This window comes from Meriones unguiculatus, chromosome 18, assembly GCF_030254825.1.
Source record: "Meriones unguiculatus strain TT.TT164.6M chromosome 18, Bangor_MerUng_6.1, whole genome shotgun sequence".
In the NCBI taxonomy this organism is placed as follows: Eukaryota; Metazoa; Chordata; class Mammalia; order Rodentia; family Muridae; genus Meriones; species Meriones unguiculatus.
In genome coordinates this window covers 76,046,703-76,071,197 of record NC_083365.1, presented here as the reverse complement: position 1 = coordinate 76,071,197, position 24,495 = coordinate 76,046,703, and the positions used below count along the sequence as shown (strand labels likewise).

General features: G+C 41.1%; 1 protein-coding gene across 3 annotated transcripts in view; it reads right to left on the bottom strand.

Annotated features, from left to right (window-relative positions):
- The window catches only part of Thsd7b (thrombospondin type 1 domain containing 7B), an 844,758-nt gene that overhangs the window by 6,311 nt on the left and 813,952 nt on the right, over positions 1 to 24,495 (bottom strand). For all 3 annotated transcript variants that reach the window (XM_060372003.1, XM_060372004.1, XM_060372005.1), the window contains exons 21-27: positions 17,029 to 17,174; positions 10,912 to 11,071; positions 9,679 to 9,852; positions 9,488 to 9,583; positions 7,241 to 7,323; positions 5,479 to 5,671; positions 1,119 to 1,206 (exon numbers count right to left, since the gene is read on the bottom strand). In XM_060372003.1, the coding sequence (XP_060227986.1) occupies positions 1,119 to 1,206; positions 5,479 to 5,671; positions 7,241 to 7,323; positions 9,488 to 9,583; positions 9,679 to 9,852; positions 10,912 to 11,071; positions 17,029 to 17,174 (940 nt within the window). The remainder of the gene's footprint in view (positions 1 to 1,118; positions 1,207 to 5,478; positions 5,672 to 7,240; positions 7,324 to 9,487; positions 9,584 to 9,678; positions 9,853 to 10,911; positions 11,072 to 17,028; positions 17,175 to 24,495) is intronic.

Below are 24,495 nucleotides of genomic sequence, written 5' to 3'. Positions count from 1 at the left end.
TTGTCTTTATGTCCCCATCAGTGATCTGGAATCCTCTTGTCTGTGGCTTGAAGAGCCTTGTCTCATATACCTTAATTACCTTCATGCCTTTTACTATGACTTTCAGAACGTCTCTGTTTCTAACCTTTCCTGGTGCCGGGTACCTTGGAAGACTATGAAACTCCTAGAAGCATTCAACCTCACATTTGTTCATTATGACTGGATGTCTGCAGTACTTGCCAAACTTATCAACCGGAACACTCTGGCTGGCCCAATCATCTGACTGCAGGTGATGGCTGCTGGAGACAGTGCTTTCTCCTACAGCACTCTGGAGATACTAGCTGTGTAGAAATCTTATTTCTAGGAATTCAATTTTGGTCACTACAGGTGGCAAAGGGGATAAAAGTCATCTGATTTTCCACCAATTTTAACTGACAAAAAGCAAAGATTTGAAAGTCTGTGTAGCCTTAGAAGTAGAATTTAAAGATAAATATACAGATTTGAGTTAAGACTAAAACTGAGTAAAAATTCTCAAGAAATATTTCATGAGACAGATGAGGAATATAAATATCTCAGTTGGGAGGAAAAAAAAGCCAAATAACACTTTGATCTCATAAAAAATTCCTTGAAACTGTTGCTTTGGAAGCTAATATAATATTCTTCACATACTTTAAAATATTCAATGTGTTTATGTGTATATAGTCTCAAGAACTGCTCATCATTCTGTCCCATAAACTAATTAGATTTCCGGAGAGTAGGCAATAGGACTAGAAGTCACTTAAAAGCATTGGCAGCAAGTTAGGTGTGGAAAATTAATATTATCCTTGCTATTTCAAATGCATTAACAAGGGGAACGGGTTAGGGGTTAGTTAATTTACCCCAACTTTTCAAAACAGACCAGATTAAGAAGTAATAATAATTAAGAATCATTTAATAACTAGAATGATCTAAAGCAGTGTTCTCAAATTGGCAACAGCTCAGAATTATCCCCGGAGATTTTGTATGTGCAGAAGTCCTGGCTACTCCCCAAAGTAACTAATTTCGCACCCTTGTTTAAAAACAGAACATTTAAAAATGTTCTGTTCAACATTCCACACACAAAAACACGGAGTATACAATTTTCATTCTTTGGTACTTACCAAACAAGATAGGAAGTAAATACTAGGAAAATCATGATAAGAAAACTGCCACCTGAAACGCCATAAACCCAAATTTTTACTCGGCCATCTGTTTAAGACAGAAATAATATAACAACTTTAGCACACAAAGTCTGCAATGTTTAGGAGAGAAAGCACACACACACATACACACACACACACACACACACACACACACACACACAGTAACCTAATGTTTGACAACCTAAAGCTGATGATTATTCTAGACCTGAACCTGGCCTCTAAGCTCGCTGATCGCTCAATGCGAGAAGTTAGCCTGTGGCGTGATCTGTGAGCTGCCCATGGAATCAGGTGCTCTCTCCTGAGTATCACAAGAATATGGAATTTCTTAGAGACAATTGTAATAACAATTAATAGCAAATATAAGCCACAAACTTGAAAAAGAGCAAGGAGAGGTATGAGAGAGGATTTGGAAGGAGGAAGGCAAAATAATATAATATGCTAAATTCTCAAAAAAAAATTAAAACAACTAAATTACAGAACATTGTAGGATTTGGTGTGAACTTCCTAGATGTGAGGAGTTTACATCATTCTACTTTTTAGCTAATTAACCCTTACAAATGTCAGGTGGTTAGCCAAGTGCGAACTCAAGACAGCCGCCACAAGCTGGGGGCCATCTTTGTCTCGGTAAATGAACAAACAAACAAGCCTGGGAGGCTGGAACTGCACTGCAGTAAACACATTTCTGGCTGAATAATTTCTTTTTCACCTGAATTCACAAATGCCCATAGTCGTAAGCTGCACATTGGTGACTGTTATTACACATAAAAGAATAATGACAGCAAAAAAGAAAATAGGGTAAAAACAGAAACTAAAATATAATAACCCAAGTTCCCACTTACAATGTGAGGTGCAAACTATCATTAATTCATCAAATCCCCTGGAGGTTTTTTGAGCATGTTTGAAGATGCTCAAAGTCTTATACATGTCACATGAAAACACCACCCAACATTCTCACAACAGAAAAAAAAAAAAAACAAAAAAACTGCAGTTAAAAAGATTGTCCACACCTCTCAACTCATTCTTTTGACCTGAATGCAAAGAAAACCAGAACACACATTTCATCTTTCTTCTGGATGAAATTAGGGGAATTAAAACAATCGGATGGGTTATTTGTATCACAGCCCTTCTGTAAAGGTCCAGGGCGCATTATGGAAGAGGAGGCAGAAGGAGCTGGCCAGCTACAGGTAGAGAGAAGCTGCTGAAACTGTCTTCCCACGTTTTGCTTTTATTAACTCCATGAGCACGTGGGAGGCTGTGGCTGTGCATCTGCTGAACAGTCAACATTCCGGTGCCCAGAGCCCACCCCAGCTGAGGGGCTAGTGACAATTAAGGGATGCTGGGGAAGTGAGTCAGGTTTGTTAAAAGAGATAAACTGTGGCAGGCCGACCACACTCGTGGCTGGTCTCACAACCATGTGTAGAAAAGTATATATTACATAAAATATATATATATATATATATATATATATATATATATATATATATTACCGTAAGTTTATGGACAAGTGTATACAAGAAAACATCATTTTAGTATACTTACCACAGTTAAATGAAACGCATTAGTCAAGTAAATATTATGGATGATTTGTGACACTTTTCTTTGTAAAATGTATTTTAAGAGAACTAAGATTTTCAATACTACAACAGAAATTGTTTCTGGCAATTTATTTATTTTTTCTCCATTTAGTGTGAGCACATGCTTAATTAGATTTGTCTGATAAAGGCAACCGTTAGTATCCCAAAGGAATGGCGTGTGTGTGTGTGTGTGTGTGTGTGTGTGTGTGTGTGTGTGTGTGTAAAATCCTCAGGGATCTAGATTCAGCACACACTAGGTCCACAGTACACACAGTAGCACCTTAAGCTAAAGTAGGACACAATCCACTACATCTTTTGTTCAAGCCTCAACTAGACATTCACTTGAGAATGCGGTTCAGTGAAATTATATCCTCCTATAGTCATAAAAATGGTTTAAAAGTTTAAGATTGTTTTGAAACACTGGCGTTGAAATTCTCCATTCTGAGTTCTGAGTGTTTTCATTGAGAATCTGAGCATAATGTTCCTGAATTCTCTTCGCCCACCAGACCTCAGAGCTCAGACCCTGAGATGGCCCGATGATCCTATTTCACTGTAGATGAATGTAGGAGAACAGGATGCTATTTTACGTGAATTTGATAATTAATTTAATACATAAAAGTAGCACTATTATGTATTAAGCGTTCAGACTACTTAAAGGGACACAGGTGAAAACGTCTGTTAGCCCCCCTTCTCTCATAGGAGCTACCCGTTCCCAAAGTCTGTGAATCTTTTCAGTTTTGACAAGGCAGAATCTGAATGCACACACACACACACACACACACACACACACACACAATCACACACACAGAATGCATGATTACAAATAAAACTGTATGTTCACTGGCAAGCCCTCTGGTTTTCATTAACTGCTGTGGAGATAGTCCTTGTTCACTCAGGTTTACCTAATCTCATGGACCTATGAGACACTCACACACAGCTGAACCATGTTCACGTTTCTACAACATTCTACTTCTGGGCTTCTCACTTGCCTCATTTGTTAGAAAAAGCAGTCGTGTAAACAGGAACCATTTGCACACTATATGTATCTATGTGCAGGATTCTTAAACAGGAAATTTCAGATCAAACTGTGTGGCAGCTACCTGTGTTAGGACGGCCTCCATGTGCCCTGAGAGACTAGGCTCTAACCTCAGAACCCAAAAGTGATTGTAAACTGAGCAGGCTAAAAAGAGCTTTGGGGAGATTGGTCTGTGATTGCAGCGATTACCATACAGGAGGACTGGAGCTCAGACGTCCAGCACTCGCATAAAAGCCAGGCAGGACTGGCGGCCTGACTGTGATCCCAGGCAGAGCCAGTAGAGCCCCAGAGCAAACTGGCTAGATAACTAGCTGATGCTGAGGTGGTAAACTCCAGTTCAGCTGACGGCAGTAGACAAGGCAGAGAGCAACGGCGGAAAAGCCCGACGACAGCCTTGGGCCTCCACACACACGCACACAAACACACATTTTAAAATATCTTCGGCATATAAGGGACGCAGAGGTTGAGGGAGAGGTGTTCATCCCAAAAAGCCAGTGTGTAAACCTGTTTCTCTAATTGGGTTCAGCATCCTTTGTGCCTGGGCTCTGTGTTTTGCTTTATTTTAATGTGCCACCAGGGAAAGTTAGCTATGAACAACAGCTTTAACCCTGAAAGTTTCCAGTCCAGCTGCTCACAGTTTGTCTGTCTTCCCTAGCATTCCCTGTCAGTTATGAGGCTTTGCCTTGTAGTTTGAAGTGTTTCACTTTGGAAAAGAAGTTAGTGTGAGAGGCATAGAGATGCTTGCACATTTCTCAAACTGCCTCTCAAAACTCACCTTATCACTTTCTGGTGTGATCCTGGTGAAATTACCTGGTTCTTTCTTTCTTTCTTTCTTTCTTTCTTTCTTTCTTTCTTTCTTTCGCTTTTTTTTTTTTTTTTTTTGAGACATGGCTTCTCTGTGTAGCTTTGGCTGTCCTGGCCTCTCTGTAAAAGACCAGGCTGGCCTTGAATTCACAGAGATCTGGCCTCTGCCTCCCCGAGTTCTGGGATTGTGGGCTTGCGCCACTGACTGGCCAGTTTTGGTTCTTCTCTCTCCAGCAAGGCCGACGGCGTCTTGCAGGCACTTGGGTGGCATGCAGCATGTTTTCTTTCCTGCTCATAATAGACACTAATTTCTGAGACCTGGAGGATGGGTGCTGGGCCTGCCCAGGAAAGGGCCAAAGGCCTGTCCTGCAAAGTGGGCACCGCTCCGCTGAGTTTCATAGGTAAAGGAGCAGAGGCAAAGGGCTTATGAAGTCACACTTGCTTGAATGCAGACGGCTCGAGTCACCGTGCTTGGAAGGCTCGCTTCTCGTGGGAACTGGGTCTCCTTACACCCCCCCCCCAGTGTCTCTAAAACCACAAAAGGTCTGTGGGCATTTCCTGTAAGGTTTTGTGGTTCTATTCCAGTTTCCCCTTTAATTTTATTTAAATGTACAAGTCCAGTTATATAAGCATCAACAATTTACAAGTAAAAGACATTTTCCCAAGATACAGCTTTGTTCCTTACCTCACTACCTCTTGGACTATGACCAATAGGCAATCAGCATCCATGAAAACACTTTATGCTTACATAGGACTATGATTCATAAAACACTCAGATCTGAGAAACTTTGAGATAAACCGTATGCTTTGTCCTTCTTCCCTCCATTTCTTCCGTTGTGAGAGATGGACACAGTAAGAACTCCCTGGAAGAAAATTTGCGTCCCTATCCACAGCGGAAACACACCTGGATCGAGAGGCTGAAGAGACCATCCTTTAAAAATATCATGTATTTTGGAATTCACAGGTCTATTTTTCCCAGAAAGGTTTTTCACATCAGCTTTTTTATCCTCTGAGCCAGGTACCTTCATGCAGTAATCCAGGAAGCCACTTGATCTCATTATCTCTGTGTACCCCTTCTCACAGCCACAGACTCCACCCTGCAGCACAGAAAAGACATGGATAGTGACATAGGAGTTGTGAAAATGAATGAAGAAGTATTCAAGCACCATGAAATCACTTAGTATTTGCTTTGATATGTCTCGCAAATGAGGGGGTTTCAGCAGCTGATTTACCAGTGGGATAAAGATCAAATATGTGATTCAATTTTCTTCATCCCAATGCCAGCATTAAATAACTTGCTGGGTCTTTTTTAATGTGTTTCCAATTCAGACATTTTCCAAATATGACATCAGAACTCTTTGAGAATAGACTGTATTAGTATGCTATTTCTTCTCTTTTAAGAGATGTTTATGACATATTATCACATTTTCATCTTCAACTCTCCCCCACTGGTTTCAGATGCCAACACATAGGTTTCAATTTTCCCTTCTTACTGCAGAGGAAAGGCACAGGTTTGTGCACAGGGTTGGGATGCCCAGGCGCTGTCATTATCCCAGACACCTGTTGCCACTATCACCCTGTCTCATTGGTGCTCAACTAGTGGCTGCCTTTCCACTCCTAGATGGGAGGTCCAGGTGGAGGAAAGACACTTTGCTGAAATCACACGTAAGAAAAAGATGCTATCCCTCAGTTAATCTTCACTGTAGTCACACTATAACGCATCCCTGCTTGACATCATGACAATGTCTCCTTTATATTATATCTCTTGTTAGTCTGAGAGAAGAGTTGTATCCAGTCAGTTGTATGTGCCAAGCGCTTAGGGAAGAATTATTTATGTTTTATTAACATGAATGTCCATGAGGTTGGGTAATGGCAACTTATATTTTGCAAACATTGTGAGGCCAAATAAATTTATTTATTTTGTGTTTGTTTCTATTTCCTGCAAGCCTGCCCATGTCTTTTCTGTAGTAAAGAATTAATTCATCTTGAATGAGAAAATCTATAAGATCTGATTGAGTGCCTAAATGACTTTTATTGCATTGCTTTTTGGGATACACACACTGCAAGAAGAAAGCTGCCTCTTTAAGATATGCAACGCAGCTTTAAAATATTATATGTGCATTGCAGCTGATGGCATTAGTTCCCAAGCAGGAGTACGTGGAAGGGATGGGTGAGAAAGAACAAGAATCCTGCACTGCAAAGCAGAGACATGTTCATGCACACCATCCCCAAACTCCCCCTCCCACATACAGACACACAAGCGATTCTTTTGAGCCATGGTCATATGCTTTACTTACTTTTGGGTAGCTAAACCTTTACACACTGTATAAATATTGCAGTACAACAAAGTTTACAAAATAACTTTTTAACAAATATGAACCACAGGTACGTATTCAAAACATCTCAGTTGTAGGAAATGTTGAAAATAGAATGCATACGTTAACTAAAATACAGTTATTGTAGACGGAGCATTAACTAACTAGACAGGTGAAAGGCAGATTTGATGAGCTGGTCTTGATAATTGTTCTCCTTCCAAGTGCCCCTAGATGGCGATATAGGCACGTAAAATTGCTGCCTGGCCTTAGCAGAGGCGCCCTGTCTCATACCACATACATATAAAACACTGAAATTATAACGCCTGTAGGGGAGCCCAGCACGTGACGCACCTGTGTGCAGTAGGAGAAAGGTTTTCTGCAAGCTGGAATGCATTGCCGAATAGCAGCAGGGCGTGCCTGAGGGGAGCAGCCGCCTACAAAGAAAACATCACTGTCATTTACAGGTTTATCTATGATAATCATATTTAGAAGTTTGCCATTTCCCCTCATTCTGGTGACACAGTTATTACTGCTCACACCACTATTATTTTATCATGGATTAAATATATATGTCAGCCATGCGCTACAATTCTAGCTTATTAATCACGCCAGGATATGTTTAAAATGAGACGTTTAGTTTATAGTTTCCCTATATTTATTGGCACTGAGAGTCTATCATGTGTCTATAACTGAGGGCAAAGCCTGTGAGCACCGGACCAGTACAGAATTGATGAAATCTCGTTAGGTTCAAGAGCAGCGAACAGCACTGCTCAGAGACTCATTCCGTGTATATATTATGTCTACAGTCCCTGGGTGACACAGCTAGGTACCAGGCTGATTCCAAAAGCCTAGTAAAAGGCCACTGTTGCTCCATGGGCCACAGGGCCTACCACTGCGGCAAGGATTTTTCTGTGAACCAGGCATAACAAACACACACAGTCACACAGGACCCCCCTTCAACATGTGTAGAGAAGCAAAACCAAAGTCTAGAGGGGACAGTCCAGTGCCTGGCACAGCACTTACAGATGTGTTCTGTATCCGAGTAAACAGAAAGAGTAAATTGTGTATGACAATCATTCTGCCTTCCTTGATTCAAAGTGGTAATGGACATGAACTAGGTTTTGAGATAATTAGATTGAGAAGTTGATGTTCTTAAGGGCAGTGTGCAAAGTGTGTTCATACAATGTCAGTTGAATTTATAGGCTCTAGTCTTTGCAGTGCAATAATTGTCAACCAATTACACTTTATGGTGTGGTGACTAGCAAACAGGCTTCAGGCTCAAGGCTATATAGAAGAGTGAAGCTTAGACGTTTTCTCGGAATGAAGCAGCCTGGTTGTCACTATTGCTCAAAAAACAGGACAAATAACAGACACCAAGATTAAAAGAAAACAAAAGAAGACAAACCACAAACCACCGCAGTCTAGAGGCAGCACCTGGAGTTGAAACTGGTCCTGCAGACGTCGGTGGTGACAAGCACACGGCACCTGCCTGTTTCACTATCATGTCTGGGGAGAGGACACCCACTCTTGAAAGCACTGGGCTCCAAAGGGGATTACCCCAACCGCACAGACTACAGAACATAGTTTTTAACTTTTAAAAATAAGATTGACTCTGCTTATATTTATCAGATGACGCCCGTAGCCCAAGCTTACATGTCTGATGGCCTCAAGCCATGCATTGTGTCATCGTGGCCCTCACCACTGAGTGAGCTTTCTGCCTGTCATGGCCTGTTTTGGTTCTTGGCTAGGCATGCTTACAGAGTACTTAGTTTTAACAACTTACAAAGGGAAAAAAGTAGCTCAAAATAAATTACTGTGTGGATTAAACTATGGATGAACACCAGTGATGTAAAGGCCTGTAACCAGGAAGAGGGAGGGGCCGCGGTCCCCCGCTGCTGCACACTTCTCCCAGCCCGGCAGAAGCTGTTTGTCAGTTGCAGTACTAAAGAAAAATCAATGTCGATTTAATTTGCTTTGACAAGAAGACATCAAAAAATCTTTAAAATTATTGAGAAAACCATTTGTACAATCAAATCGTACCCTCTTTTAAGAATAAGGAATCTTTCCTTCAGACTATTTTTAGGCATTAAGTAATTGCCTTAACCAGGAAAACATTCAAAATCAGCCTGAAATGGGTGAACATGAACAGGCGCAACCTCTAAATTTTTCTTTGCATCATTCACACAACATTTCAATTTTAAGCTTGTGTGTTTGTCAACACTTCGTTTCAGCTGCAGAGAAAGAAGAGTGTAGCCTGAAGCACACAGGGCAAGCTTCCGCTGAGTGGGAGCCTCTCAGTGTGTTACGGAGAGGGCAGGGGGTTGAGTGCAGAGAGCGCCATTTTAAACTAGCAAGCCTCTTCTGAGATCGCCAATTTGGGGCTGCTTTACTGTGTTTTCACTCTTCTGTTTGGCTTATATATTCTACGAATCTTCACATAGAATTGTTGATTTCAAAGATGGGAGTGAGGGTCTAGTGAAAACCTGCCATCTAAGCCACCTGCTCTTCAAACTTTCTCTAATTTGTAAATGAATTCCTCAATAGGAGCACGCTGTGAGACCATTTTGAAGGCTCCACGTGAATCTCAGAAAGGAGTACCTGTGACATTAAGGCCATCTGAACGCTGGCACCACACAGTCCGCTCATTATTGTTCCAAAGGCCCACTTTCCATATGTAGTGATAACATTTGCCTCCTGTAGTGAACATGAAAACAGAATTTTATTATATCTCTCTCTTACCAACAGAATAAGCGCCAGTCAATCCAAGGTAGAGCTCTGGAGAACAGTACCTGCGCAAGGTCGTGTTTCTAGGACCTGTTGGGGGCAGCTGTCCTGATTCTCGAAAGACTGGATTACGAACGTCCTTGACCGGGATTGGCGGCCCATGGTCTCAAAGCTTCTTCCATCGATGCAGATTAACTCACACTTGCTCCACTCAGACCACTCAGTTTTGTGGCAGTCTCCTGGATATCACACAGTGCAGGACGGGAGAGGCATTGTGAAAACATGCGCTGGTTATCAGTGGCAGGAAGGGGCATGTCGTGGAGTGTGGAAACATGGGCAGGTCCAAATACTGACGGTTTTTCTATGCTGGAAGCACTGATATTGGTGAAATAATTTATAGTTTACTTTAGCAAAAGACTGCAAAAGTTAGTGCCATAACTCTGCCTCAAGTCATAACATGGCTGCTGGATGGGACATAGAGAGGATCTGGGAGGAGTTTGTGGAAGAAAAACAGAAATCAGAATATATTGTATGAAAAAAGCTATTTTCAATAAAAGGAAAATAAACAAAAATTTAAAAGGAAATGCAAATGTTATGATGACTCGGTTTCTAGGGATTAGCATAACACTAAAATGGATGTGCCCAGACACCAGAGAAAAGATTACTTAAGTTCGCTGTGCATAGGCAAAATTGTTTGTAAGCATAAACATATGGAGCAGACATGTGGCACAGAACTTAAACATTTACATGTGAATGGTGTGCTCTTAAATATCCATGTGCACATGTAACATGTAAATGCACATACATGCACACCTACTGGATTGAAAGGAAATATTGTAAAACCTTAAAATTATTCAATGCAAGTTGAATTGCATTGTTAGCGTCAAAGTAAAATAACCATTTTTTTGTTTCAAGTAGTGCCCTTCACATGCACACAGAAGCTGACTGCTTTCAGAGTGAACTCACAGCTCCTTGTCTCACTCACGTCAGTCTCAGAGCCGGTCAGTGTCCTGAGTGTCGGGCAACGCGGAGACGTCGCGGACACCCCTGCCAGCTAGATGCTGACGCCACCGCGCAGTGAGGCCAGTAAAATGAGGTGAGATTCCAGTGCCGCCTGTGTGTTCTAAGCCAGCACTGTTTCTTTTCTTACTCTGCAGCTTTCAAAATGCTATATCCACAGTTCAAATGCATCAAATCAAATAAACAATTCAACGTTGATATAATAAAGCTTTTTAAGGGAAAAATCAGTGTAAACAAAAAACAAACGGGATCACCATGGGGCTCTGTTCGTTGCACACCTGGGCAAGGCACGGAGCACGGCTGCTCCAGGGCTCCTTCTTGGAAGGGCACCTCTCCACACAGGGCTTCCTCCACCTGGACAGCTGTGTGGGGCACCGAGCCGTGGTGGACCACACAGGAAAAGCCGCGCTCCTGGACTCCTTCCCCACAATCTCCACCCTGAGAGGAGAAAGGATGCTCTCAGAATGAGCCAAATAGTAAGAGTCTCAGAGATTTGCTCTCCAAGGAAACCATGAGGACACACAGCAGCTTCCTTCTCTTTAGAATTCCCTCTCAACTCTTGACAACAGACCATCACTGACTATCTGATATTGACAGGGCAAGTGACGTAGAAACACAAACACAGGCTTTAGAATTTATGCCCCCAGAACAAGACCATTCATTTTGGGACTTGCATGGAATTGCCAAAATGAGAAAAAAAGTGTATAATTTCTCTCTGAGATATGAGTGTACATGAGAACATAGTCTGATCTACAACTATCTCCCAGAGAACATGCACGGCCCTGGGGTAGGAATTTCTCTTTTATTTTCCTAATTTTTTCTTTGTAGAATTTGGGATCAGATTGTGATTCAAATAAAACTGATTTTTCTCTGTTGCTCTTTGAAGTGATTTTCCCAGTCTGGATTCTGTCTTGAGTAATACTCTTTGAGGAGCTGGTGCCACTCAGGAAGCTGGGCAAATTCATACAGTGCTACACAGAAACAGAAGCGTAGAAGTGAAAGGCTTGGTGATTATTGAGCTCAACTGTCTGCTGATGGACGTGTTCCTACTCTAAAGTTTTGGCAGACACTCATAAGCTGGGTATTGGACCAGTATTTTGATAAGGTGTTCGCATTTCAGAAGGAAGCCCTTTGAACATTTGGATGACTTCATCTGACAGCTACATTTCCTCACATATGCTTAGGACGCAGAGCTGGAGGCAAAGCTTTAATGTTAAGGAGGCCCTGTGCCAGAATGCCAGGGGGAGGGTCATATAGGAGAGGAGCAAAAGATGAAGGAAAGCAAACCCAGGGGAGTACATTACACACTGGACTCGGTGTCACATAGAATTGCAAATGTTTCTCGGTCGGTCAGAATGGCCTTCCAGGTGTGGCTTCCCATGCCTCAGAACCACCCATAAAGGACTAACAGCCAGAGGTGTGGGAGGCATTTATAAAGCCGCAAAGGTGTGTGTGGGGGGCATTTATAAGGCCTCAAACGCTTCAAATCCTATCTCACCGGTTGGTGTTAATTCTGTTATCAGTTTTCCTTATAACCAAGCCGATTTTGTGTCCATTAAGTCCAAAAGCTGGTGGAGAGGTAGTTTTCTATTTCCTTTGCTTTTGCGACTACTCTGTGACTCTGTCTGTGAAGAGGCGGGGCAGAGAAAGAGACTATCTCTTCACTTGATGGCCGTCCCACAAACCTCTACAGTAGAAACTTGGCTTTCATCCCTTCCTTGGTCCTTCCTGTCTGCAGAGGGTAGATACTGCACTGCCTGGTCCTTGGAGGTGCTGCCGCTCTTGCTCTTGCAGGAGCAGGAGTGAAAAAGGACGAAAGTGTCAGTTAAAGCAGTCGGGATGTTGATCCTGGCACGGAATCGGTGTTCTCTCCGCCCAGCCGCCAGCTGCCCTATGTCAGGCACGACAGCACACGCTACTGAGTATCAAGGAGGCTAATGGGCGGCTGATAGAGGGGAGAGATGGCACAGGCCGCCAGCTTGGGTACTCTCCACACAAGGCAAGCGACATTTGGTAGTTGGCTCACTTAGCTGTGATCCAAAATGCATCAAATGGGACATTCCAGAAATAAACAATGTAGGTGCTTAACTTATGCATTCTGAAGAACATGATGGAATGTTTCCATTCTGTCCCACGCAGGATGTGAATCACCTCTTTATGAACAGGTCCAGCCTGCACACTGCCCACATGGCAGCCATCCTGGTCGTCGGATCAAATATTTTTATACACCAATGCCTGAGTTCCAGTGCGCATTATTTATTTAATAATGGTTCTAAAGCACAAGGAACCACTGCTTGCAATCCTTTGAATGTACGTTGTAGTACTTGTTCTAATTAATTCCAGGTTACTATTATTTCACTGTGTCCAACTTAGAAATAAAAAAGTTGGAGAAGTTTAAAATCAATCCACAGCACAACATTAAAACCAAATGTTCTAATAAAAATTCACTACCCACAAGGGAAAATAATGATAAACTAACTTTCTTTTTTGGTGGAGAGTGCTCTTTGATAACTTAATATCCTGATGATGGCTTTGTTGAATTTTCTGGGTATATTTTTGTAAATGAGTAACAGGTTTTCGTGTACTTGGAGACAAGTCCAAAGATGCTTCAGTGGATGTGGGCTTTGAAAGTCCTGATACCTTCAAGTAACAGAATGACTTGATCAGAGTTTCTTTTGACATTCCATCAGGCAGCTTGTGTAGCAGCACAGAAAAGCAGCCTGCACTGGGATCATCTTAAAAACCAAGGTAAACAGTGATGGGCTCCTGCTATGTATCCTGGGATCAGCCCATATTCAACCTTAATCTCTTACGCTCTTAAGGAGACCTACATATGAAGAGAAATCAGCATCAGAATAACAATTCTATTCACGAATCAAGCACTCCCTTGCACAGAAGGTACACATTACAGTCTGAAAGTAGACCACAGCCTCTTAGAATGAGGGGAGTGTTCCCTCACTCGCCCTCACACCTCTATTGGGATATTGTGTACATTAAATTTTCACCTCTACCAGATGTGAACAGGCAGATGATGCTAATAAACATGATCATAGTTTCAATCAAATTTATGGTAGCACATACAATTCACTGAGCTCTTAATTTATGTTAGCTACTGTGCCAAGTATTTCATATAAGTTATATATAGAAAATATCTGCAAGATTCAATGTTCTCCAATTTCATATTTGAACAAAGATTAAAATTTTTATAGAAAAATACTTCCAGACTAAACACGCATAACTTTCCTTCGTGTCATTATTCTTTATGGCATATAATAAAGCAAATGTTTCTATACCACCTACTTCCTGATGATTAGCACTACAATTAATGAGGAAATACTAATACACAGGCAAATGAAGAATGCAGGCTATACGCATTTTCTCTGAAGGATGGATCCTCTGGAGGTGCTGGAGTTGATGCGGAGTATCTGAGAGTCAGTCTATCTGCTACTTACACGAGCCAGATAATGAAATGATGCTTGGAGTGTTTAGATAATTGGCAGGAAAGAAAAAGCACACAGCTAAAACTTGCCAGAACTGTGAGCAACCTTATGCTTGCTAGACTCTAGGATCTCAACTCTTCATGAATTGACTTGAGTGGCTGAGAAACTCGGGTAGTGCCAACACGGTTTCTGAAGGTGAACATTTATTTTTTTATTTTCTTTCTTTTTTTTTTTTTAACTAATGTCTTTCTATGAAATATAGAGGTGGACTTGTAACATCCACAGTGCCATTTGCAAGCCTCCATCACTATTGCCTGACACTTCCTGAAGTCAGCAGCCATTGACATACCGACATGCTATTGCCACCATCAGTGACAGACACCCCGTGGGTTGGAACATGCACAGACAGGGCAATTGGGGAAGCTCTAGGGAGGGCCAGTCTTTCTTTGTGTGAAAGGCCTGAGTGCATTTTGAGCAGCAATACCAACATCTTAGTTATACACTTGAGAAAAGACAGGTCAGGAAAAGTATCCCTAGTACTTATTTCACTAAGAATTAGCAGGCTTCAGGAAGGTCGGATGCATCTGGAACTCAGGACAGTCGCCCTAGGGATCACCACAGTGGCCTTTCTCTTGTACCTCTGCTTTATTTGTCTATATTTATTTATATATTGCTTTATTTATTTATATCTCTATTTTTGAGCTATCTTGTTTTGAAGTGACTGACTTCATCAACCAGTAGAAGAATGTGGCAGCTAAGAGTTTGTGATGACAGGGTCTTTATTTTAGTTTTTCTGCTGTTTTTAAAAATTAATTTATTTTTCATATTATTTTTTCATCCTGACCACTATTTCCCTTCCTTCCTCTCCTCCCATTCCTCCCTCCAACCTCAAGTCCACTCTGCCTCCGTTTCCCTTCAGAAAAGGACAGGCCTCGCAGGGATATCAACCAAACATAGCATCCTCCCCTCATATTCAGGTAGAACAAGGCAACACAGTAGGAGAAAAAGGGTCCCAAAAGTAGGCAAAGACATTAGAAAAAGAGCCTGATCCCTCTGTAAAGGAGTCTACATAAACACCAAGATATACAATTATAACACATATGCAGAGGGCCTAGGTTAGAACCATGAAGGCTCCCTGATTGTCATTTTAGTCTCAGTGAGCCCTTATGAGTCCAGGTTTGTTGATTCTGTGGGGTTTTGTGTTCTTGACCCTTCTGGCTCCTAAAATCTTTCCTCCCCTTCTTCTACAGGATTCACTGAGTTCTGTGTAATGTTTGGCTGTGGGTCTCTGCATCTGTATCTGTCACTGACTGCAAGGTCTTTTACCAGCTTCAAATCCACTTCAAACTCATGGGAAGAAGCATTGGCTACCCATGTGTAGGCACTCAAGCATGACGTGAAACTACAGTAAGTCTCTTCCTGAGGACATGGAGTGCTAGTGGGTAAGAGTCACCCTGCAGAATTTGAAGCAGTTTTGCTCTTCTCTATCCCATGGGTGCCAGGGCCTCTAAATCGGTGCCTCAGCAGGAAAGCCACCACCCTGCCCCCACACCAGTGCCCAACAGATCATGGTCACTGCTCATCTTTGGCCCTGCGGTTCTGGCAGAAGCTGAACATGACAGCGAGAGATTCCGTTAGACATTTTCCAACATGATTCTGTGAGACAAGTTGCTGAAGTTCATCAAAGACTAAAAGGCTGCTGATACTGGAGAAGAAAAAGGAAGGTGCAAAGGCAGAAGAGGAGTGCATGCTGGGTAAGACTTGGACTGCAGGCATTCTCTGTCACTGAGCCTCTCCCTCTTTCTCACTCTCTATCCTCCGTTTTTGTTAGCTTTCCTCTCCCTTACCCCACAATGGCTCATTAAACTCTTTATTTACTCTTTGAAAGTTGTCCTAAGTATAAGGGAAACTATTTTGTCTCTTTTCTTGGTTTCAGTAATTTCAGATCAGATGGCACTTCTTCTAATTGTCAAAGACTTCAGAGAGATCTTTAGATAAGTAGACAAAGTTTAAGCACTAAGAGCTATTAGGTTATTTTTTAATTCATCAATTTGTATGACTATCTTGTCTAAAAAAAATAAAACCTAAAACAAAACAAAGAAAGCAGCACTGAACAAACATGATTTGCTCCCCTGAGACCTATTACAATGCACGGGCATTTAATTTCTGCAGGATTACAAAGCTGCTCAACATGGCCATCCTGACAGGGGCATAAACATCTTTATGAGAGTACTCTGAAGATTTCTTAATGTGTAATCAAAGTTACTGTTGCCTAATTAAAATATGCTTCAGAATATGAGCTGAAGGATAAACTACTAAAAGACAAATAAAACAATCAATGCACCTTTTCTTAAGACAGAAGCCAGACATAACAGGTAGTAGAAGATCGTTGCTGACCAAGCCCAGGCTCAAGGTCTGTGACACACGATGATGTCACCGGGCATTTATATTTCAGGCCAATAAAAATTTAATTATTGAGGTAAGGGTAGTAACTTTGGCTCATGTAATAATGCTGGAATATAGCTTTCGTCCACTTTTCATCTTCTGCCCATATGCAAGACATTGTTAAAGCTGAAAGTTAACTTTTAAGAAAGACAACCAAAGCAAGCTGAGCATTTCTACAGAGTCAGGGTCCTGCTTAATTAAATAATTCATTGCTATTCTCAGCAAGCAAAGAAAAAAGAAGCATAGGATTCTTGAGGATGCCAAAGAGATCGGCAGTTTTGTGACCCAGCTTATTATAATCAGTGCCTAATGAATGGCTGTTTTCTCTTAGCACTGTCACTCTGTGTGAAGCTAACTCACTTGCTTGCATTTTCCCATGTTCTCCATTGTGTTAAAAATAATGTGTGCCCAGAACCTGGTGCTGTGTAATTTATTCAATCACTGTATTTGATGAGACAAGTACTTTGAACACACCGAGAAGCATTCTCTAAGTGTCATTGCATGACCTACCTCCAATTTACATGCAGACCAGTTGCCGAGGACCCAGCTGTAGCAGGGCATCGCTGGGCAGGGTTTCTGTTGGGTGAGTTCTGTGGGGCACTGCCGTCCTTCTCCCTGGGTTGGCATAATGATAAATCGAGACCGGCTCATTTGCCCTGAAATAAGGGAGGTGGCAGTTATTAAAGTCTGGCTTGGAAATGGGGCAAAGAATTGTTGCCTTGTATGTGTAAGTCCTCATGATATGACACTGAACTCTGTCCTGCCCCGTTCATTCTCCAGTTTCTGCCATTTCAATTTAAATTTCTACAGACACAAACTATTTCAATAGTGACATTTCAAAAGATCTAAAATTCTGTCCATCTTCTACGACAGTCTTCAGGTCTGAATTCTGTGTCTGTCAAACAGGCTGATTTTATGAATGCTATAATCTGTTGTTATAAAAACAGAAAATTCCAAATCATCCGATTTTTACCAATGAAGACTCAGGAGCCAGATGCTGGGGTGAAAATCTGCTAGCTCAGAGAGGAAGAGAAAGCACCCAGCTGACCTTTCACCTCAATTCATGTCCTAAAGGGGGGAAAAACAAAACAAAACAAAACAAAACAAAAAAAAAAAAACCCAAAACCAAAAGCTAAAAAACAAAAGCCCAAGGCCAGCATTTCAGCTGACAAGCCAGGAAGAGAAAGCAAAAATTCTTTTTTCTTTTCCAAGATGGCTTAGACACCCTTCAACTCAAAGTTCCTCCTGTCTATTTAATCCCTGCTCCACCTCTTGACCTAGGGTTAACTTTATTAAATGCTGTGTACAGAAAGTTCTTGGATTGAAGGTGTGAGATAATCACCTGTTTACAGTAAACAGAAAGCTCTTGGATTAAGGTGTGTTTTAGGGCTGAATCACACTAAACCAAAAACAGGTTTTTAGAATTCTCAATCTCAAGGTTCACAATGGGATGAAATTTCCTGCAACAATGACAATTTCCTTAACAAATATTTATTTTTTAATCTTTATTGTGATCAAGGCATCTTGCTACGTGTTAGCTCTAGTGGTAAATAGTGACATATTCTGCTTCTAACAGGGGTACAAATATTAAACACAAATACAGAAAGTTGTCTGTTTTTGTCAGTTAGGGTCTGAATTAGTGAGGTATGAATGTCACATAGCCAAGGTACTATAAGACATTATAGTCTGCAGGAAGGTCACTTCCCAAGGTTTGCACAGTTTTCCTCAGTTAATTCAACACAGATTCTTCCTAGAGATTGTGGATCCATTTCCTCCTTCACTGAGCACAAGGAAAACATTGTAGGTTAATTTATACAGAGGAACCGATGATGCTTAAATATATATATGCTTAAATATGTAAATATGTATATATGTATATATTAAATATATATATTAAGTATATATATATATATATTATACTCAAATAGAGGGACTCCGTGTCACAATGAAGTGAAAGGGTGGACTAATGAGTGGCTGAGGAAATAGCCGTGTTTCTTCTCATCACCAAAGCACTTCATGATAAGCTCAAAGGAAATGTGAATGAAGTGACCTCACTATTCAGTCGAATGCCTTCTCTTCCCATGGTCCCTTTATTACTAGTTTTCTTACTTTTGAGTGTGAGGCACATTCAGTTCACTTGTTATCTAATATCATTTATCTTCTTTGTGAGTGTGATATCATTTCTTTGTTATGAGGGACTCATGTTAGTATATTTGACTAAGAAAATCAGAGTTTTATGGGAGTATGCACTGAAGCACCCCCTCTTCCGCCCATGCTCAATTTCCTTGAGAAGTTGAGCTTGAAACAGAAGAGCTGTAAGCAGAAGTGCTGTGAGAGGAGAGTGCTGTGATAGAGGGAGGGCTGTCTCAACTCCAGGGGATGAACCACACCCGAGGACCTGACGGCAGCTGTGGGGTGAGAGCAACTGTGAGGAAGGGAGATCTACAGACAATTCTGGGGTCTTTTAGAAAACATGAAAGATCCTACATGTTTATCCAGAGAGAAATAGAAGGATGCTTTCATAGCATTCACTTGAAACCCTAGGGTAACTAACATACTTTCATAGGACCATATCTTTCACTGTCTATCAGAATATTATCATGGACTTCAGTGGTCAAATAAATCTCTTTGAAGGAAGTTGAAGAAAACCAAGTATTTCCTGAGAATCTAAGTTCTTTGATGATTGAGCCTTGTCATGAACATTGTACTGTTTCTACATTAAGTACTAATTGAAAAGAGTACGCACTTATAAGTGAGTATATACCATGTGTGTCTTTCTGCTTCTGGGATACCTCACTCAAGATGATCTTTTTTAGTTCCCACCATTTGCCTGCAAATTTCATGATTTTCTTGTTTTTAATTGCTGATTAGTATTCCATTGGGTAAATGTACCACAATTTCTGTATCCATTCTTCCATTGAGGGACATCTGGGTTGTTTCTAGATTCTGGCTATTATGAATAAAGCTGCTATGAATATGGTTGAGAAAATGTCCTTGTTGTGTACTTGAGCATCTTCTGGATATATGCGTAGGAGTGGTATAGCTGGATCTTGAGGAAGCACTATTCTTAATTGTCTGAGAAAGCGCCAGATTGATTTCCAAAGTAGTTGTACAAGTTTACATTCCCACCAGCAATGGAGGAGGGTTCCCCTTTCTCCACAACCTCTCCAGCATGTGTTGTCATTTGAGTTTTTGATCTTAGCCATTCTGATGGGTGTAAGGTGAAATCTCAGGGTATATTCTCACTTATAAGTGGATACTAGACCTATAAGATATGATAAACATCCTAAAATCTGTACACCTAAAGAAGATAAACAGGAAAGAGGACCCGGGGTAAGATGATCAATCTTTACTTAGAAAGACAAAAGGGATGGACATTGGAAATAGGAGAAAACAAGTAACAGGACAGGAGCCTACCACAGAGGGCCCCTGAAACATCAAAACAGATGCTGTGATTCATAACCAAACCTTGGGCAGAGTTCAGGGAATCACATGAAAGAAGGGGGAGTTAGTACGACCTGGAGAGGACAGGAGCTCCACAAGGATCACATACATCTGAGCCCAGGGGTCTTTTCTGAGACTGTTTCTCCAACCAAGGATCATGAATGGATGTAACCTAGAACCCCTGCCCAGATGTAGCCCATCACAGCTCAGTATCCACATGGGTTCCCTAGTTAGGGGAACAGGGACTGTCTCTGATATGAACTCAGTAGCTGGCTCTTTGACCTTCCCCCTCCTGGAGGGCTGTGCAGCCTTGCTAGGCCACAGAGGAGGACAATGCAGTCAGTCCTGAAGAGACCTGATAAGCTAGGGTCAGATGGAAGGGGAGGAGGACCTCCCTCATCAGTGGACTTAGAGAGGGGCAGAAAGGAGATGAGGGAGGGAGGGTAGGATTGGGAGGGAATGAGGGAGGGGGCTAGAGCTGGGATACAAAGTGAATAAACTGTAATTAATATTAAAAAATAATGACTTAATTAAAAATAAAGAAAAGAGTACTAATTGAGGGGGCTGTGGGTATAGCTCAGTAGAGCACCTTCCTAGCATGTGTAAAACCTTGGGTTCTGACTAAAGAACAAACAGCATCGCTGAAGATCTCCTAACTGGGTATGTGTTTATTTTATATTTTTAAACAAAATATTTATATTATATTATGCTATCTAAAATGTATGATAATATAGTAATATGAAGGCACTTATTCAAGTGGTACCAAGTACTTGTCAATATTCTAAGCAACTTACATGTACTGACTCAGAATCCTGGAAAAATTATATTTTTCGCCTGTATTATAAGTAAGAAAAATAAAGCTTAAAGCACTGAGGTCAGATGGCTGAAGTTAAACACCAGTCATGCAGAGAATGAGAGTTGTACCTATGATACTGTCGGGCTCAAAGTGTAAGAGATTGGGAGAGCTAATTACAGAGGAAGATTATGGGAGATATCAAAGGAACTATTTTCCATTTAACAATGGAATCTGTATTTGTGATAATATGGGACTGCTGAATCACTGTGCATCTCGAGCAAAAAGTCCCTGTATATGCATTTGGACATTTCCCAGAATCATTAAAATCAAATTATAACTCAGGCACCATCATTAAATGCTATCTATAGCCTATGAACATATTTGGCTTAAGATTTCATATGACTCTTTGATCAACAGCTCCTAAGGTTTACATTTTCTGTCTATTTTATTGGCCAAAATTCATATTACCTAATGTAATATACACTGCCTTCTGGTTTTGTAATTATATTTACAATTTAATGACAGAAGACTGTATTTTATTATGACAAATAACTCTGAGCTTTTTCTCAGCTTGATGGTGTGTTGATGGCCAGTGCTTTAGAATCATTTTATTTATTTCCATTCAAGTGACAGATATTTTCTATTGTAGATGAGAGTGGAAGAAATTTAATAAGTGCAAAGGAAAAGTTGATAGTGTTATAGATGACACAAATGGAAAAGGGGGATAATGGGGAGGAAACATCAGGTGGGGAAAGCGATGGGAGAGTAGGATGAGAGAGAGGAGGAGTTAGTGGAATAACTAACAAAAAGGATGCTTGGAAGAGCCATTTGTAAATCTACTAATTTGTCAGCTTCACACACACACACACACAATATTTATATGCATATAAAAGTGTTTAATTAAAGTTAACATACACAGTAGAAATGTTCCTTCCAGAAACCTATATTGCCAAATAAGAAGCTCCATGCCAGATGTGGGTTTTCTTCCTTTGAGTTAGGTGTGTCCCAGAGACATCCCCAAATTATCGGGACTACTGCCACTCTTCTTATTTGCCTACTAGAGCTTGATGGTCAGAGCCTACACATTGCTGAAGATACTACTCATGTTGGCTATAGGACATGGAGAGATCGAGTTGGTACTAATCAGGACTGTTTCTCCTTGTTGGTTAGTTTCCATCGTATTGATTTTTAGAAGATGTGTAATTTGCTGGAGGAGCAGGGAGAAAGGTCATCAACAGTCTTACTCAACTGCAAACACCATGATCTACACTAATAACCAGAGCAGCAGGACATTACCAGGGGTATAGTGGCATGAATATTACAGGGTATCACTACTACTTTCTGATTGGATTTTAGGCCCATTCCACAGGAAGAAACATGTATGTCCTATTGTAAATCTGGCCCAGGACCAATGCTTGGGGAGATTTCAGGCCCAGACTATTCTGCTAAATAAACATAGTAAGTTCATATCTCTCTCCCCACAGATTAGTGCATCTCTCATATTTCATCAGTGAAGATGTCAAGTGGATTATGGTGGTTCATGCTGAAACTCACAAGTGCACCGAATAAAAGTTAGTGGAGTGTTCAACCACAAATCTATATCTATATTACACCTCCCCCTAGTGGTCACGAACACTAAAGGAATCATGGGAGCCAGAGGTTAAGGAGGAGCAGAGTGAAATGGTGTCTTCTGGGTATGATAAGACTTTTGCTTCCATGAACTTGGCGCAGCAGTGGTGGCCTGCATTCAAGTGACAGATCAATATCACAAAATCAAGCTGATCAATATTCCAGCAAGGAAGGAACGGTGCTCTTGAGCCCCCATCCAAACTGAGCATCCACGATGCTCCTAGGAAAGACAGTTAGTTTTCTTCAAGGGTGTGTTCCCTGGTAGGTCAACCTTGATCCAGTAACAGTCCCACAATACAGCTCAGGGTGTACTTGTGAGTTTTAAAAGAAAATAAAGAGGATATGAAGTTGGGGAGTGGGGAGGTGGAAGTGGATTGGGAGGTGTTATGGAGAGGATGAGGTGGTAGAGGTGGGTGGGAGACATTAGGAGGTTAAGGGATGAAGAGGGCTGACTGGGAGGCATTATGGGGATGAAGGAACATGAGTGCCAAAACACATTGTATAAAATTCTCAAAGATTAGTAAAAGTATTATAAACGATGAAGTTGTTTTCTAAACAGTGACACCTTAAGGCCAAGCATCAGGAGCCACAACCAGAGGGCTTACCCTATTTTTTGCTATTCGGATGGAAACAAAATTTTCAAATGTGCCCATCCCCAGCAAGAAGCATAGCGTAATTATTCAGTCAAAACACCTTGTTATTCAAGGTTGCTTAAGGTTCAGCCTAAATTTGTCCAGGGAAGACGGGAGAGTGAACAGACCTGGAGATTCCCAGGCAATTCTCATCTTCTATCATGTCATTTATTTTTTAAAGATTTTTTTTATCATATTGAATAGCCAATGTAGCCCTGAAATTAAAGGCTCACAGATTCTGAACTTTCAAATAAAAAACAGCAAAATGAAATGCAGATGGTACCATGATGTGGGCCTGCTCCTCCCATAACAGTGATCTAGGATTCTCAGGATCCTCTTCAAACTGGATGGAACCCTCTGCCTAGCCAGTGTCTCTTAACCACAAGCAAAAAGAGTTTGGACAATCTGGTTTGTGATTATGATTTATTTCTGGGGGAGGGAAAATGTGGAAAATATAGTCAAACTACAGGAATTAAAAAATCAAAATGGGGATGGAAGAAGATTTTAAAACAGAAGAGGCTCAGTGGAAGGAAATGGGACTGGGCACCAGCCACCCATAGTTGGAAACAGTTCTTTCAAATTAGCAGCTAGAAAATGATGTGACTGTATGAAAGTAATTTGAGTCCTCTGAGCATGAATTTCCTGTTCTGTAAAATAAAACTAAGAATACAGAAGGACTTTATTATCTGAGGATAATTCAGGTTGGGGAAAATGTCATTTAAAAGTGAGTCTCTTTTAAATGGAAATGAAATTATTTTTAAGAAGTACTAAGAATGTTTAAATGGGATTCTTTTTCTGGAATTTAGGAGTCTGTAACTGAGTTTATCCAATGTCGAGTACCATACAGATCATAATTATGACTGTGTGCTCACCATCAGGATAAGGAATAAATCAGCCATGCAGGTTTCTTACATGCGTTTCTGATTACACTATGAAAATACATTTTTCCATGACTGGTAATTGTAGCATGATCATAAAGTTTGATATTTCAGTCATTTTTTCGTGTGTGTGCTTGGGCTCCTTTGAATCTTCAATGTGAAGACCACACCTTTCAATAATGCCTTTGCATCTGTTTTAATACCCTGCTGGATAGAGTCTTTCAGAGGCCCTCTGTGTAGGCTCCTGTTCTGTTCCCTGTTTTCTCCCTCTGCTGATGTCTATCCTGTTTGCCTTTCTGAATGAGGATTGATTATTTTACCCAGGGTCCTCCTTCTCGCTTAGCTTCTTTAGGTGTACAGATTTTAGCATGATTATCCTATATTATTAAAGCAGATACTGAGACTCATAGCCAAATTTTGGGCAGAGTGCAGAGAATCTTATGAAAGAAGTGGGAGATGAAAGACCTGGAGGGGACAGGAGCTCCACAAGGAGAGCAAAAGAAGCAAAATATCTGGGCACAGGGGTGTTTTGTGAGATTGATACTCCAACCAAGAACCATTCATGGAGATAAACTAGAACTCCTGCACAGATGTAGTC